General features: G+C 38.1%; 1 protein-coding gene across 1 annotated transcript; it reads right to left on the bottom strand.

Annotated features, from left to right (window-relative positions):
- Positions 1-474: 474 nt before the first annotated feature.
- On the bottom strand, positions 475-18646 carry LOC140485674 (coiled-coil domain-containing protein 112-like). The gene is made up of 10 exons (XM_072584083.1): positions 18563-18646; positions 18354-18478; positions 11355-11476; positions 10595-10684; positions 7222-7297; positions 5605-5989; positions 4708-5124; positions 4297-4392; positions 718-836; positions 475-601 (listed from the first exon to the last, which is right to left on the bottom strand). Exons 1-10 carry the CDS (start codon positions 18587-18589, stop codon positions 571-573), a joined length of 1488 nt encoding a protein of 495 aa, XP_072440184.1. The 5' UTR covers positions 18590-18646; the 3' UTR covers positions 475-570.
- Positions 18647-18898: the final 252 nt, after the last annotated feature.

The following is an 18898-nucleotide window of genomic DNA, read 5'->3' on the forward strand; positions in this document are numbered from 1 at the left end:
AATTTACATTTATTTTTAGTTCTAACCTGTGTCATAATGTCTTCCTCAGGATATTTTTGTGTTTGAGTGACGTGATGTTATTCTTTACCAGCACATACCCTTGTTTCCCTTTGTATCGATTCTAAAATTATAATAATCTGGAATATGAAATTGTCACTGCTGTCTAAACCCAAAAAATTCGGTCTGAAGGGTCACAGAACTCAAAATGTTAACTGTTTTCTCTCCACAGATGCTTCCACACCTGCTGGATTTCTCCTATTTTGTTTTTATCAATCCAAATCCTAGCTTTAACTATCATGCCGGTCCAGTTATTAATACTTCTCACTCTCCAATTCGATTTTGATAGCTTTGTGCATTCACACTTACACAATCTCCATTTTTTTCTGATCATTAACATTTATTTCCCTTTCTAATTTTCAGAAGTATATTTTTGCCATTTTACAACTTGAACTAACTCATCAACTACTTACTTCATTTCCTTTAAAAGCCTTGCACAATTTATTTAATTATACAGACAATATATACTTCTAATGGTCATTACAATTCTTCAAAACTCATGGAATAATACTGTTATATCCCTTGCCTCCAAGATGGAATCGCTCTGAAAAACAATACAGCAAATAAAACGGTTACATATGGAAACAAAGCAAAGCAAATGTTCAAGTTTGTTTTATTTGTTTCATATTAAGAGATTTTTTTCTCATGATAATCACTTACCGATGGGGAAGAAACAGCATAGGGACATCACCATTTTGGCCTGTTTCTTTTATGTGTTGCTCCCACCCTTTGGTAGGTTTCAATAGTCTAGATGGATCTCTTTGTATCTGAGCATCAATCTAAGTAAATTTAGAGCATAACAAGAGTTTAATTTGTTAAACCTCTTTCCAAGGGCAACAGACAATTAATTCAGAAGCAGTTATCTTTCCCTCTCCAAAAGATGGTATTTGATATTAAGCTATGGCTGTATAGATACTTAACTTTGAAGTAACTTATCTAAATGGCTCTGCATGTAAATGAAACTGGGCAGTAGTAAAACTAAGCTTGTCATCATGCTGTCAATCCTTGGTAGTAACTGAAAACAAAAACAATCTAATTTTACCTCTCCTGAACATCAATTCACTCAGGACCAGTAGTTGAACCTGGGGCCATCCTTAGCCTGTATGGTACAACATCACATTAATACTCATTGAGTCAGAGGCTCAATAATACTTTATTTTTATGCAGGATTATATTAAAACTAGCTGAATGGTCATTTTATCTACAAACCAAAGAGTGGATGCCATCGGTTATATACATTTCCCCAATCCAAATTCAAGTAGTAGTAGTTTCCTACCGCACTTTTTAGGGGGACTTTCAGTGAGTTATATGATATCAGAATGAAGTAGATAAATTTCAGAATTTTGTTCATTTGGGAAAATAGAGGCACTCACCTTCATTTTGGTTACCAGCTCAAGTTTAACTTCAAGCCAACTCTCTCAGTGTAATTATGGCTACCATTTCCATAAGGTTGCCATAGTCCCAGAGGACAATAGGGCGGCTCTGTCACACCAGAACAACAAGTGGTGGCGGTTTAACCTGAGGATCACCATGCTTCGGGCAGGGGAGAGTCCTTCATGGTAACCCCAGCTGGTGTAGGAATTGAACCCAGACTATTGGCATCACTCTACATTGCAAACCAGCCAACCAGCCAATTGAGCAAATTGACATTATCTCCCTTTTGTAACACATGACAGCATTTAAGAAATGCAAACAGCCATTAAGATCAAATCCTGCCAATTTAAGTTTTCAAATAACTTCTGAAGACTTTTTCTCTTAACTTAGTGAACGTGACTTCTGATCAGGATGCTAATTATAAACCCACCATCAAAACAGGCATTAACAGCCCATCCTTATGCCTTTGAACTGAATAGTTTAAAAGAGAGCAGTTAAAATTCTGTGGTTCTGGATTCATATGTATGGCAAACCAGGTGAGGATGGCAGGTTTAATTCGCTAAAGGGCATTAGAGGAGCTTTTACAATAACTGATAATAGTTTCATAGACATCATAACCGAGGTTAGCTTTAAATACCATATTTAGTAATTAAATTTAAACTGCATCAGCAAACATGGTAAAATTTGAGCTGCTGTTGCCAAAAAACTAGTCTCAACCTCTGGTTTACTAGCCCAGTGATATTACCGCTATGTCACTACCTCAAAAATGACAATTTATATGAGATTTACCAATATTCCCTGCTGAGTACATATGAATTGCACAATGTTCTCATAGTATTGTTTACCATATTATTTAAAAAGAACCCCTGGGACTGACAATAGATGCAGGGGAAATTCCACTTTCCTTGATCCAGTTGCTGAAGCAAGTAAAGCACTAGGATTAATAAAATATTAGAACCTCCATGGCTACAACATCTGCCATAAATTAGAGGAAGATAAATCTGAAGGAAGATATGAAACCTGAATTACAGAAATTATGAAAACATGAGGCACAAATTAGCTCAGATGGATTGGGGAAAATAGATTAAGAGGCAGGACTGTACAAATGCAATTAACAGTCTTTAAATAAATATTACATGGCTTTCAGCCTCTGTACAATCCTTTAAAGAGCAAAACCTCAAAAAGGTCAGTTAACCACAAAAACGAAGGAAGTTTAGGATTACATAAGATTAAACGAAGAGGCCAATAACGTTGCCAGAAATAGCAGTAAGACAAAGCATTGGGAGATTTTTGAATATATGAAAGGAGAACCAAGAAACTGACAAAGGACAAGGAAAATAGAACATGAATGCAATCTAGCAAAAGTAAAAATGGACTGTAAAGCCTCTATAGTTCCATAAAAAGAAACATTTGGATAAAACAAAACTTGGGTCCATTATAAGTAAATTCAGAAGAATTTATAATGGGGACTAGAGAAATGGCAGAGAATCTTAATGCTAACTTCACATTTGTTTTCACCACCATATTATGATCCCTGCCTCCTAAGTGTTCCCTCATTTTAAGATCTTTTATAAAGTCTGGATCATTACATAGCACTAAGTCCAGAATAGCCTGCTCCCTTGTGGGCTCCATCACAAGCTGTTCCAAAAATCCATCCTGTAAGCATTCCATGAACTCCCTTTCTCTGGATCCACCAGCAATATTACTCACCCAGCAATTTGCATATTGAAGTCCACATGATCAATGAGCCCTTGCCTTTCTGACGTGCCCTACCTATTTCCCGGTACATCTTGCACGCCCTGGTCCTGACCACTGCTGGGAAGTCTGTACATAACTCCCATTATGGTTTTTTTGCCTTTGTGATTCCTCAACTCCACCCACACAGACTTCACATCATCTGACCCTATGTCATTCAGTGCCATAAATTTAATTTCATTCTTAACTAACAAGGCAACCCGCCCCTCTGCCCACCTCCTTATCTTTTCGATAAGTTGTAAATCCTTGGATGTTTAACTGCCAGTCCTAAAACCCCTGCAACCATGTCTCTGTGATGCCTACCACATCATAATCATTCACGATGATTTGTGCCATTAATTCATCTACTTTGTTACGAATACTATGAGCATTCTGGTAGAGCGCCTTAATACTAATTTTCTTATCCTCATGATTTCCATCATCTCTAGTAATATGTCCTAAGTTATCCTTCCTTTTTGTTTCATTTCTATTCTGCCTTGAGCTTAAACTCTGCAGAATTGCTAACCTGCTGCTTATATTGCTACTTGATTCCATACTCACTGTTGCTTTCCCTTTCCCTTTCCCTTCCCCCCGACTCACAAGTTTAAAGTCCTAGTGACCACCCTATTTATCCTTTTCGCCATTGCTTTCCAATGCTACGGAAGGACAGAGGTAATTAAACTTGGAAATATTATCCACAAAAACAGAGACATTGCCATGTTGAAACTCTGTGCAGATTCACTACTACATGGTTAATGCACAAGATGGCTCAAATCTGGACAAGTACTATTACAGTGATAATTCCCTGTCTTAAAATTCATATCTTCAAAACTAAAAACTGTTGAATTTGAACATTCAAAAACTAGATCAGACTTTTAAGAACCAGTAGAGTTGGTTCTTTACTGGAAGAACCAAAACAGCAGATGTCCATGAGAATGCATTTTGATTACTAGCTACAAATATACCAGAGTTCAGATATTTTAGCTTATTCACCAGCTTATAAACAAGTAGCAATCTGAACCACCTGAAGCACTGTCCTTTAGGAAGTTCACGTGAACAAATGGAGTTAATCAAACTGTCTCCCAATCAGCCAGTTGTTTTTACTCATATTAAACACAGTATTTGCCAAACCTTCTCTTTCAGTTTGGCTAATCGCTTCTCTTGCTCATCCTTCTTCTCTTGCTTCATTCGTTTTTCTGCTAATTTGCTTTCCAACTTTTGAAAATCCTGCATGGTATAAAAAACATCTTCATTAATTGCCATATGATTACCTTTACTTCAAACCAAAATTCTAGCTTCCATTTTCTATTTCTTTCATGTAGAAATTGCAAGTGGAAGCACTGTGTACTTGAATGCATGGCTATAAAGCATAAAAAGGCAACATACTTTAGGATTACACTGTAAAACTTCTCTTTAAAATGCAAATTTTTTCTGTGTTTAATAAAAATTAAGTTTTTTTCATATGACTATTGAAAATGAACTATACAAAAATTTCATCTCATTTAGCAATTTCATTTACAAGTTACTTTATACAAGACCCACCCGGTCTTGAAATCTGGAGATTTCTTTTGCTACAAGCCACTGCCTTTCCTCTCGTTCAGCTTCCTCTCTCATTTGTGCTTCCAGTTGTAGAAATTCTTCTTTCTCCTTCTTTTGTTCAGTAAAATCTTTGAGCATTTTTTTGATTTCAAGCCGCCTCTGACTGTCCTTCCTTTGTCTTTTCGTTTTCTCTGCTTCTTCTTTCATTTGTTGTTCTTTCTCAAGAGCAAGTTCCAGTTCTTTCTGTTTCTTCCACAATTGCAGCTGAGCTTCTCGCTCTTTTCTCTCTTTCTCAAGCCTAAGCCGTTTTGCCTTTTCTTTTGCTAGGCGCTCTGCATTTGTCTTCTCTTCCGCTTCTGTTTGCATCTTCAGTAACTTCATTTTCTCATTTTGCTTCTTTGTTTTCCATTTCTGAATAGCCTGCAAGGTAAATTCATCAGAGATTCATTTTAACTGTTATGACATTATCTATTTCAGAGGGTACAGATTCAAACTTTGAAAGTTAGGGGGTTAATACTATGATCTCAAATAATTTAATTTCAAATGCTAGGATTTACACAAAAGCATTACTGACTCTCTGATGTTGAGTTTCTGCAGAAACAATTTATCACCCTGTTTCTTCATGTAAAATTGAGAGTGTGGACCTAAAGAATATTCTCATTTATTGAAGCTCTACTTGCTGTTTAGGATGTGATCACAATCTTATTCTTTGTATTTACTTAAAAAAACAAAAGGCTACTGATGAGGAGATATAGCTACTTGTACAGAAATGCAGGACATATTAAATTTTACCAGGAAGAATAATGTAGAATGCCAGGGCAACAAAAACATCAGGCTCCTAAATTACATTCTACTCTGTACTTCAAAATGTTCTAACCAAATATTTCGACAAATTCCTACCTCCTTCTGCCTCTCTTCTAGAAAGAGAAACTCTTGGTACCATTGCACATGTTGCATTACATCCTCACGGGTCCTCCCAACCAAATGCTGCAGAGCTTCTTCAATAAATGATGCTTTTCCTTTATGTCTTGTCCAGACTTTAAGAAATTCCTGATGATCAAAATCATCCCAACCACCTTGGCGTCCAGTCTGCTGAAGGTACTTATCAAGTTCTGTAATTTCCACTAACACATTGTCTGGACCAGAGTTAGTTGATATTCCTTTTGCTACAGCGGACTTGGGTATCACGGCTTCTAGTGGAATCTGGGCCCACGCTTCCATTTTTTTTTCAACAACTGAAATTTCCTGAGTCGTAGTTTTTTCTTCCTTCAGAAGTTCTTCGTACCTTAATTAAAAATGAATAGAAGCACATTTAATTATATTTTCAAAGGTGCTCTCTGATCACAAATCTAATGTTGCAGGCCAAAAAAAGATACATACAATTAAAGAACTTTTGAATCAAACCAAAACAGTTGTTTTCGTACGGTTTGCACACACCCTCACCCTGAATCCATTCCTGATTGGTAGATCTGACCTTCTACAGTCCAACTACAGTAATTCAAATGTTCTGGTGCATCATGTCATTAAAGATCCTTTTATATTACAATACTAGTAATGCCAGGTCATGTACCTTAAAATGAAAGAAACCAGATTTTGTGATGTCCTACTATGTGCTATGAAATTCACTCCTGAACAAAGGCTGCAAGGAAACGGAGTGGGAGGAGAGAATAATAGCGTTTTTTTTCTAGTTTTTCATTAAATATAAAGAATAGATTGACATGCTTTTTTTTTGCAAACTGAAATTTATTGAGCTAGGAATATTTTTAAGCTTATATTTTAACAGATAGTTTAAAGCACAACAAGCACCATTTATTAACTTTGGACCCATTAACATTTGGGCAAGTGAAAGGTGGCAGATACAAATGCAAATTTCTTTAGCAAGTTTTCTGTCCCAGCAGCGAATGAAGGTATTAAAACAGTGATGGAGTTGGAGCATGTGGGAGGGATTCAAATTTCCTCAAAGGTAACATCTTACAAGACTCAGTAACAGAAGAGGACGACGACAATGGAGAGGGTTCCTTTATCATCTCAAATTGCTCCCAGCTTTACATTGCAAATTACTAATATTTTAATCGTAACTTTATAACTTGTTCTCTTGAACCAACCTAAATTTATAAATTTATATTTGTGCTATTGGTGTTTTGCCATAGTTCAGTGAAGATAAACAATGACAATAAAGGGTTCAGATAGCTAATTCCTCCTATAGCCACTCTTCCTTAAACTCTGAAATCCCAGTAAGTGATAAAGTAGCACCAGAGCTCAATGCAGACACCCAAATTCATTTTTACACTTGTAAGTGTAAGTTTTTTCTGCATAGATATTAAAAATAAGTTCACAGATCATGATTAAAAAAAATGTGCAGTCAGTTCAAGTCTGAAATCTCAGATTCAAAGATTCAGTTTTAATGTTCATAGCTTCTGAATTTTACTTTGCTTTTTCAGCATTAACAAATACAGCAACTCAGTCGAAGGTCTGAATTGTTATGGTGCTGAGAAATTTAGATATACAAGAACTTACATCTGCCTTTGTTCTTCTTTAAAGATATTGATTGTGTTTTCAACTTCTTCCATGATTTCCTTCAACTTTTCTATAACTGAGGGCATTACATTTATTAATGCATTAGTAAATATATGTTACATATATCTCATCGCTGTATAAATCAAATAGTTGTAAAGATGATAGACCTAAAACTATTCAAGCAAATAAGCATTAGAGGAAATATCCATTTGTACTGCCATGAAATCAGTAATAAAATGAAGCTGACCGACTCCAAGTCAGAAAGGGATAAAATGTTGAAGAATCATTGCAAAGTCACCATCACTCACCACCTAAAAGCTACAAAGGAGCTTTGTGAACCATAATAACAGAATAAATATATCTTAAATTTCACAGAATTTTGGTAGTCAAAATGAGATGCATTTATTAGAAATTCAGGACTACCAGAGATCATAAATTGGTTTCAGGACTACCAGAGATCATAAATTGGTTTCAGGACTACCAGAGATCATAAATTGGTTTCAGAACTATCAGTCACTCTATGAAGCAGTTTGAGGTTTTGACATTCATGGCAGTTGATTTTGTATTGGTGTATAATTGCATAATCCACTGTGATATGGCTTATAAATTTATGCACAATTAATTCTTCAAATTCACTATCGGTAGACAATGTGAACATTTAGCAAAATGAAGATTGATATGGATTGTTGAATTGCTTTACTTAACATCACACAAAGTTGTTCAAGTCAGTGAGTTGCTTCTCAACTACAAATAATTGTCTCTCTGAAATGTTGTCCACAGATCAGAGGATCTCTTTCCCTGCAGTCTCCTGAATTCATCTGATCCTGCCGTTCAGAGCCAGCTCAATCCTACAACATTTTTTGTGCCAAAAACATAACAACCCTTTTCTCACCTAAAGTAAAATTTTCACAGATAAATCAACATAACAAGAATGTTTCTGAAAACTGAGATGTTAATAAATTGCTTATTCTTAAATGCCTGAAGAATCCAACATTTATCATGGTTTGGCAAAACACCTATTCGAAAAATATTTTCTTTTCATTAAAGGAATATCAAAAGTAATTAAGAATTTAACCTTTTAAGGAGGGAGGTTATGCTGGAACCGTATAAAATGCTGATTTGGCCACAACTGGAGTACTAGGCAAAGTTCTGGTCACCACATTATCGGAAGGATGTGATCTTACTAGAGAAGGTGCAGAAAGCGAGAGATTTACCAGGTTGATCCCTGGTTCTGGTGGGTCTGAGTTGTAAGGAAAAATTGTATTTGCTGGGGCTGTTTGCGTTGGAGTTGTGAAGGTTGAGATAGAAATGGGGTGGATAGAAAGGCATTTTTTCCATTAGTGCAGGGGTCAATGAACAGGGGACATAGATTTAAACTAAGAGGTAGTAGATTAAGAGAAAGTTGAGAAATCTTTTCACCCAGAGGATCTTAGGAATCTGGAACTCATTGCCTGCTTGAGTTTTGAAAGATTTAAACAATATTTAGATATTCACTCCATAGCGATGAGCGAAGAGCTGGAATGTGGGATTAGTGAAGTTAGACCTTTGTTGATCGGACCAGCTATGGGCCAGATGGCCACCTTCTGTGCTGCTATTCTTTAAGAATGTTTGCGATTTTTGAGAAGATTTGTAGTTCAGGTTGTAAGTTTGCTCACTGAGCTGGAAGGGTTGTTTTCAGATGTTTTGTCATCATGCTAGGTAACATCATCAGTGAGCCTCTGGTGAAGTGCTGGTGTTATGTCCTGCTTTCTATTTATGTGTCTTGATTTCTTAAGGTGGATGATATCATTTCTGGTTCTTTTTCTCAGAGGATGGTAGATTGGGTCCAAATTGATGCGTTTATTGATGGAATTCCAGTTAGAATGCCAGGCCTCTAGAAATTCCTGTGCGTGTCGCTGTTTAGCTTGTCCAATGATGGCTACGTTGTCCTAGTCAAAGTGGTGTTCATCCTCGTCTGTGGGTAAAGATACTAGTGATAGTGGGTCATGTCTTTTGGTGGCTAGTTGGTTTTCATGTATCCTGGTGGCTAGTTTTCTGCTTGTGTGTCCAATGTAGTATTTGTTACAGTTCTTGCAAGGTATTCATTTTGCTGGTTGTTTGTAAAGGGTCCTTTTGGTTCATTAGCTGCTATTTAAGTGTGTTGGTAGGTTTGTGAGCTACAATGATGCCAAGGGGTCTGAGTAGCCTGGAAGTCATTTCAGAGATGTCTTTGATGTAAGGTAATGTGGCTAGAGTTTCTAGGTGTATTGTGTCTATTCACTTGGTTTCGTTGTTGAGAAATCAGTGGACTGTGTTTATTGGGTTCTTCCTAAATACACTGTATAGGTATTTTTTTTTAGCTGTTCATGGTTCCTGGGTACTGCAGTGTAGTGTGGCTCATTGAAATAATGTCCTGATGCAGCTCCATTTGTGGGTATTGGGATGATTGCTTCCATTGGGATACCAACACTAAGCAGGAAAAAGGAAGGGAACACACTCAACACACAGGAAAGGAAAGCCCTCGAAAAACTCAAAACCATTGTAATCCTACCTGCAGGCAAAGGGCGCGTGACCGTCATTCTAAACAGAATGGAGTACATTGAAAAAGCGAACTCACTGCTTGCAGATACTGACACTTAGCAACAGGTGGCAATAGATCCGACCCCACAACTAGAAAACCATATCATGTCCACACTGAAAAGGCTTCAGAAATCAGGACAATTAAACGAGACAGACTTCCAAAAAATGACACCGGATGGATACAATACACCCCGCTTTTACGGACTACCTAAAGTACACAAACGAAACATTTGAAAACAAACCTTCCAGCTCAGTGAGCAAACTTTCAACCGGAATTGTTTAAGAGTCTTTCTGTAGAAGAAATGACCAAAATGATTCTGCAATGTTACAGCATTGCAAACACTGGACTTGGGTGAAACCTCATTAAAAGAGACAGAAGTCTGAATCAACATTCAAACTTCTCAGGATAAGATGAAGTCCTGGATTGATGCAGTACACTCTGGCTCTAGCTAATTTGACAGTTTATAGAAATGCAACTCTTAACTAGAATGAAGCAAAGAAAGAAATCATCACTACCAAAACAGCACTAATGTCAGTTGATCCTGATCAGTTATCTAGATTGTTGCAATACTTTCTTGTTAAAGAAATAGAAAATAAAATTTGGCTTACCTGGAGGGCTCTGCTTCTCTCCCTGAACTCTCCTAGTTTCCTGTCCCCTTTAATCCTCCCTGCCTCCCTCCCCTCTCTTTCCTGTCTTTGTACTCCATAGAAACATCCAACCATTCTCCTTGTACTAAAGGCCTAAAGAATTTTTGCATAGCATTTGATAGTATGTTATTGATTCACAAACATTTTATTTGCATGTTGTACATACATTCTGGAGTGGGCTTGACATCCATAAGTTGGCTCTGGAATCTCTTCACATTGTGACGTATTTTTGCAAGTCGTTGTTGAACCTTCATCTCTGTTAGAAGAAAAATTAAAACAATAAATTATGAATTAAGCTTACAACATCTTGGAAAGCACCTTTCATGTAATAAAGTGTCTCAAAGGTACTTCAGAGGAATGTTAAAAAGCAAAGTTTGAAACAAAGCCAGGTATTAGAAAATAGAAAAGCATTCAGTCTCAGAAGAGAGGTTACCACTTGACACAAGGCATAAAAGTACAGCAGTAATAAGAAAAGAACTCCATGTAGTGCAAAATACATTTTTGGATGGCTCTGGGGGGGGGGGGGGAGAGCAGGAAAAAGAGGGGAGGGAGGCAGGACGGATTAAAGGGGACAGGAAACTAGGAGAGTTCAGGGAGAGAGGCAGAGCCCTCCACTCCTGACCCTCTCCTCCCAAATCCACTTCTCTGTCCTTTCCCTCCACCTGTCCCAGGTCCTATACCCCTCGCCCTCTTTTGTAATGCTACAATCAGAGTCAACTTTCCAAACAATCAGCACCCTTCTTTTCTGATACATGATTTGTGATCATCTGAAATTTGATATTTTTTCATTTGTTCTGGTGATTGCAAGACAAAAACCTTTTTTCAGCAATATTCAAAATATATTTTACTGTTTGTTATACTGGGGAAAACACAAAGGTTGCTAATGACAGCAAAGAGAATATCCCCATAAATTCATGAATTCTTACTTTCTGTTTTCCTGTTGTTTGTCAGTTTCAGCTCCAGCTCTTCAAGTGTGCTATACTCAGCTCTAAACTCATTCCTTTTATTGAAAAGATGAGCATTCTTGTCTTTTTCTAAATTGGCTATTCTGGATCGGGAGGAAAAATAAAAAATGTTTAAAATTCTACTTCATTATTTGCAAAGATTTCCCAACTAACAGTGCATTTGCACTACTTCATATTAAAGTAACTAAAGATAGACATGACAGTATTGTGTTTCAGACAGCTAAATTATTTATTCTACAGTTATAATCAACGTGATAATGCAAAAGTATATTATCTCAAACTGAAATGTCAACTGTTTTTCTCCACAAATGTTGCTTGACCTCCTGAGTAATTCCATCATTGGCTGTTTTTTTCGAACGTGAAAGGTTTGAATGCAAGTGCAACAGGTGATTAGGAAAGCTAGTAAAAACTAATCACTTGATGGGGAATTGAAACAAAAAAAAAATCAAGGTCATGTTTCAGTTATAGTGTGTTGATACAATCACATCTGGAGCACAGTGTACAGTATTGGTTTCGTTATTTAAGGGAGCAGAGAAGAGCAGGAGAGCTGAGGACACCAAGACAGTCAGCATCACCAAGAATAGGTGAGGGATGACCCCAAGTCAGGTAGTCAGCAGCATTGAAAGGAGTAGGTGAGGTGAGAATCTCAAGATGGCATTCAGACAGAGAGCTAGATTCAGTAGAGCTGACTGGAATTGGTTTTTGGTTTGCAACAGAGAAATGAGCTAGCTGTTGGTGAGAAAGCGGTTAAGATCTATTCCATTTTTAAATCTTAACAGGTCAGACAATTGATAAAATTACAATGAACTGAGAGTGACAAAAAAGGTTAATCAGGAGGAAGAATTCAGAGTATCAGAGATAGTGAGGAATGTAAAAATTGATAGCAAGTGTTTCAACAGGACTTAAAAAAAAAAGTAAGGACAGTGTTGGTCCTCAAGTGAGAGAATGTAGAGAACAGTAGATAATAAGGATAAGTCAAGGTGAAATGAATATGCTCATCTTTGTTAGAGGACAGAAAAAAAAAAATCCAGTAATAACTGCAAATCAGGAGATGGAAGAGAGGAACTTAGTAAAATTACCATCTGAAGAGAAGTACCACTAAGCAAACCAATGGGACTGCGGGTTAACAAGACTCACATCCAAATGAACTTCATTTTAGGGTGTGAAAGTAGGTTAATTGATGCATTCCCTACATTCAGGAAAGATGCCAACAGACTGTAAAGTATTCAATATAACCCATCTATTCAAGAAGGGAGAAAGGTAGAAAAGAGAAAGTATAGGCCAGTTAGCTTATTTAGAATTGATCATGAAAGAAATTATAGCTGCATATCTTGAAAAACTCAAAGTAACTAGGAAAAGTCTGCATCACTTTGTCAAATGATAATGACGTTTACAGGCAGTTTCCAGGTTACGATGGGTTCCATTCTACAGTCTGTTCACAAGTTGATTTGTGTATAAGTTGGAACACAAAGCCACCATTTTTAAGAATGAGAAATGTGGGTGTTTAAAATTACAACCAGATTGCATTCGTGAATTAGAAAAGACTTACAAGGACGTTGCCAGGATTGGAGGATTTGAGCTATAAGGAGAAGCTGAACAAGCTGGGGCTGTTTTCCCTGGAACGTCAGAGGCTTAGGGGTGACCTTATAAAGGTTTATAAAATCATGGGGGGCATGGAAAGTATAAACTGACAAGGTCTTTTACCCGGAGTGGGGGAGTCCAGAACTAGAGGGCAGAGGTTTAGGGTGAGATGAAAGACATAAAAGGGACCTAAGAGGCAATCTTTTCATGCAGAGGGTAGTGCATGTATGGAATGAACTGCCAGAGGAGGTGGTACAATTGCAGCATTTGAAAGGCATCTGGATGGGTATATGAATAGGAAGGGTTTATAGGGATATGGGCCAAGTGCTGGCAAATGAGACTAGATTCGGTTAAGATATTTGGTCAGCATGGACGTGCTGGACTGAAGGGTCTGTCTCCATGCTGTACGTCTCTATGACTCTAAGTCGCACATTCATAAGTCTGAGACCCGCTGTAATCAACTTACTAGACCTTTTTGAAGGAGCATGTGCTATGAATAATTATGAGCATGTATGATTTATTTAAGCTGCTGCATTGAAGACGACAAAAGCTCATGGTGTACAGGGTACCATATCAGAATGAAGAGCAGAATAGAAAGTTGACAGAAGGTAGAGAATGTATTAAACAGTCTATAATAGGTCTCTGTCTGACAGGATGTGACAAATGGAGTCCCTCGGGATATGTTGGAATCCTAACATTTTACAATTTACCTCAATGACATAAATGAGGGAGAAGGCACAGTAGCTAAATTCACAGATAATATCAAGAAATATAGGAAAGTACATTGTACAGGACATACAATGAAGTTGCAGATGAACAATAGATAGGTTCAGAGAGCGAACAAAAATCTGGCGGATAGAGTAAAACATGGTGAAATGTGAATTTGGCTGGAAGAACAGAAAAACGTAGAATATTACTTAGATAAAAACTGCAAAATTCTGAGGTGCAAAGGGATTAAGTTACAGAAGTATGCAGGTACAGCTTGTAATCAAGAACATTAATGAAATGTTATTCTCACTCATAAGAGCAATTGAACGTATAAAACTAGATGTTATGCTTCAGTTCTATAGGACATTGGTTAGACCTCATGCTAAATATTGTGTACTGTTTTGGTCTCCTTATTGAAGGGAAGATGTAAATACATTGGAGGTGGTTTCCTAGACTGATAAGGGTGGGTTGCCTTATAGTTGGATAGGCTGGCCTTGCTTTTACTCAAATTTAGAAGAATGAGGGACAACTTAATTGAAATGAATAAGATTATGAATGATCTTGCCAAGGTGAATATGGAAATGATGTTTCCTAACTGGATAGATCCTTGTTAGACAGGGGAAACAAGAGTTATGGGGGAGCAGGTACGAATATGGAATTTGAAACATAACTAGATCAGCCATTATCTTAATGAATGAAGAGCAGGATTGAGGAGTCAAATGGTCTACTTCTGCTCCTATTTCACATATTTGTGTGCTGTAAATACATAGTAAGCACTTTGGAAATGGTTTACTAGACTAATACCTGAAACAGGTAACCTTTCCTGAAGAAGGGCTCATGCCCCGAAACGTCGATTCCCCTGCTCCTTGGATGCTGCCTGACCTGCTGCACTTTTCCAACAACACATTTTCAGCTAATACCTGAAACAGGCAGGTTGTCTTAGGAGGAAAAGTTGGGCAAGCCAGGCTTGATCCCAAGGGAGCTTGATAAGCTGCGTCTAGAAAAGGATGTTTCTTCTTTGACAGAAACTAGTATTTGGGGCTCTGTTTAAAAATAAACAGGTTGCTCATTTAAGACAAAGATAATTAAATTTTTCTTTCCCCTCAGAATGTCTTCAGAATTGTCTTCCTCAAAAGATGATGGAAGGAGAGTCCTTGCTTTTCAAAGCAGGTGGCAGAAAGATTTTGATAAAGGAGGGAGGAAAGGTGATCAAAGGTAGGAAAGAAATTGGAGTAATCAGATAAGAAAAATCTTATTGAGTGGTGCAGCAAGCTTGAAAGACCCAGTAGCCATTCTTGCTCTTAATTCATAAGTTCATATTTCAGCTTTCCACATATGCAGTATTTTGCAGTGTTTCATTTTATTTAATTCACTTGTGGGACGTGGGCATTGCTGGCATTTGTCTGTCCTTCGTTGCCCTTGATAAGATGTGGTCAACTGCTTTCATGAACCACTGCAGTCATGTGCTGTAGGTAGATCCACAATGTTGTCAGGGAGGGAATTGTAAGATTTTGAACCAACAACAATAAAAGAGCAGCAATATATTTCCAATTCAGGACTGAGAGTCACTCAGAAGGGAACTTGCAGGTGGTAGCCACCCCACATATCTGCTGCTCATCCTTCTGGGTAGTAATGGTCATGAATTTGAATGGTGCTATCTAAGAATCATTCATTAATTTCTGCAGTGCTCCTATAGAAATACATAGGAACATTATATATATATTAACTGATAGTTGTTTATTGTAGAGCTACTTAGTAAGTAAGTAACTTTAGAAGTCAATGAAGTTTAGCTTATTTTAAAGGGTAACACCATTCTGGGAAAGGTACGTAAGGCTTTGGAATGTCATTAAGCACAGTTCTTATCTTGGTGAAATAATCTAATGTTTTACTAATTAGTATGAAATTTTTTCCAAACCATTGAGGCAATTGCTCAACTGAGTGTCTATAGCAAGGCAAGGCAGGAAAGGGATGTGCCAAAACATAATGATTAGAACTACATCAGTCTGGGTCTGGAAAAGGAGTTTGGCAGAAAAGCTGGTTGAGGAACAATGGCAATTTTTAAGAAAATAGTTAATGACATGCAGCAACGATATTTCCCAGTGAAGAAGGCTTCAAGAAAGGAAATAAGCTGTCCATGGTTAACAAAGGAAGTTGAGGATAAAAAAAGGAAGAAAAAAACATGCTGTGTGGCAGAAATTAGTTGTAAACCCAAATAATGGGAAAGTTTTAAAAGCCAACAAAAGATGACCAAAGAAAACAAAAGGGTGAAAATAAACTTCGAGGGCAAATTCGCAAGTATAATAAAAACAGAAGGCAAGAACTTATTTAAATATGTAAAAAGCAAGAGGCCTTTTAGAGAATGAGGTTAGGGAAATGATCATGGAGAATCAGATGGTACAGGAGTAGAATAAACACTGTGTCAGTCTTCATGGCAGACACCATTAACAGCAGTCCAAAACTATAAAATAATCAAATGAACTAAAAGTGTTAGGGGGAAGGATGCAAGGAGGTGAGGAAATAAACAATAACTATCACCGAACCAAAAAAAACTAATGGGATGAAAGACTGATAAGCTTCTGATTCATCCTGGAATTTGAAAAGGAATAAATAATCTTACAAGAATCCTTATATTCTGGCAGATTCTCAGAAGAAATTAAAATTGCCAAATTGACATATGTATTTAAAAGGAGACAAAAATTTAGTAATTATAGGGCAGTCAGCTTAACAGTTGTCTTGGAATAATGTTACACTTTATTTATAAAGGCACAATGACTAGCACTGCTGTCTCAGAGCGCCAAGGACCTGGGTTTAATTCCAGACTTGGGTGACTGTCTGTGTGGAGTTTGCAGATTCTCCCTGTGTCTGTGCGGGTTTCCGCCAGGTGCTCCAGTTCCTCCCACAGTCCAAAGGTGTGCAGGTTAGGTGCATTGGCCATGATAAATTGTCTCTTAGTGTCCAGAGATGTGCAGACTAGGTGGATTAACCATGTAAATTCAGGATTGTGGGGGTGTGGGTCTGGGTGGGATGCTCTTCTGATTGTTGGTGCTGATTCAATGGGCCAAATAGCCTCTTTCTGCACTGTAGGGATTCTATAAAAGATGTAACAACAGAGTATTTAGAAATACACAATATGATTTAGCAGAGTCAGCATTGCTTCATGAATGGGAACTCCTGGGAGAGAGAAGACTGCAGATGCTGGATATCAGAATCAAAAAGTGTGGTGCTAGAAAAGCACAGCAGGTCAGGCAGCATTCAAGGAAAGTCAATGTCTTGAGCATAAGCTCTTCATCAGGGAAGGGAACTCCTGCCTGACAAATTTGCTAGAATTCTTTGAGGAAGGAACAAGCAAGACAGTTAAAGGAGACGTAATGGATATAAAATATTTGGATTTCTAAATCAAATTTGATAAAAATACCACATTAGGCTATTAATTACAGGACATAGTGTTGGTCACCTTGGATAGAGGACTGGCTACCTAGTTAGAATATGGGGGGCATTCTTAGAACAGCAATCTGTAAGTAGGAGTGCCAAAGGGATCATTGTGGGGCCACAATTACTTACAATATACATTAATAATTAGGATGAGGAAATTGAATGTTGCAGATTGACAAAAATAATTGGGAAGCCAAGTGCTGAGTATGACACAGAGAGTCTGCAGAGGGATATATACATATTACGCAAGTGGGCAAAAACTTAGCAGATGAAATATAACATGGGAAAATGTGCTATTAATCACTTTGGCAGGACAAATAGAGGAGCTAAATATTTTTAAAATAGAGAAAGACTACAGAAAGTTATGAAGAGGGATTTGGGAGACCTTGTTCATAAATCAGAAAAAGCTAGCATACAAGTTCAGCAGGAAATATGGAAGACAAGTAGAACGTTGGCCTTTATTTCAATGCAATTGGAGTATAAAATGGGGAGGTTTTGCTAAAATTATACAAGATCCTATACTAAGCACAGCTTGAATTCTGTTGATAGTGTAAAAAGCAAGAGGCCTTTTAGAGAATGAGGTTAGGGAAATGATCATGGAGAATCAGATGGTACAGGAGTAGAATAAACATTGTGTCAGTCTCACAAAAGGGATATATTAGCATTGGAAGCAGTCCAGAGAAGATAAACTAAGTTGATGTCAGGTAGGGTGGACTGTTTTATAAGGAGAGCTTGGGCCTGTACCCATTATCATTTATTGAAACATTCAAGATTGTTAAGAGACATAGGCAGGGTAAGTCCTGAGAAGCTGTTTCTCCTTCTGGGAAAGTCTAGGACTAGACGGCATAATCTCAGAATAAGGTTACACATTTTGACAAAGATTAAGGAATTTCTTCCTTCAGACAGTAGTAAATCTGAGGATTCTTTACCACAGAGGGCTGTTGAAGTTCAGTCAATAAGTATTTTCAAGGCTAAGATGGACACATTTTTAATCAGTAAAGGAACAAGGAGAACCAGGCAAACAAGTGGAGTTAAAGATGATCAGATCAGCCATGATTTCATTGAATTTCCTAGTTATTTTCATTCATTTTATGAGAGGTGAAGTTAGAAGGATAGCTTTCAGCCAGCACATACACTGCGGGCCGAAAGGCTCTATTTATGGTGTGGTTTTTGAACAGCACAGCATTGTGAGCCAGGCTCTAGGCTGGAGGTGGAGGTGAAGGAGTTGCTGACACTCACTGGAGCCACAGTTTGCGGAGCTCCCGGCTGAAGGCGGCCTTCCTGCCCGAGTCCCTGCGCTCAGGGATGAGAACCTGCAACCGCTGCCCCAACACGGAGTCCGGCTTCCGACCGCAATCGCCAGCCTGTCGTACAGAGAGAATTTAACCACAGCCTTTAAACGAGAAACTTCACACCGAATGCAAACAGCAGAAAGAGTGACTCCTCACCATCGTCGCTGTTACTATGGTTGCCATCTTTGTCAACAAAGTGCTGGGTGTGCGCAGACGCAGAATGATCGAAACGGCCGGGGTGTACGCAGACGCAGAATGACCAAAACAGCCCGTGTGTGCGCAGACGCAGAATGACCGAAACAGCTCGGGTGTGCGCAGATGCAGAACGATTCACCGGGCTTGGGCGTGCGCAGACGCAGAACGATTCACCGGGCTCGGACGTGCGCCGACGCAGACTGACACCCAGGCGCACCGACACCAAGAAGAGTGAATGCGCAGGTGCAAACACTCTGTCCGCTAGATGGCGCTGGGATTACAGCAAAGGCACCAGCA

Source organism: Chiloscyllium punctatum, chromosome 2 (assembly GCF_047496795.1).
Source record: "Chiloscyllium punctatum isolate Juve2018m chromosome 2, sChiPun1.3, whole genome shotgun sequence".
Classification (NCBI taxonomy): Eukaryota; Metazoa; Chordata; class Chondrichthyes; order Orectolobiformes; family Hemiscylliidae; genus Chiloscyllium; species Chiloscyllium punctatum.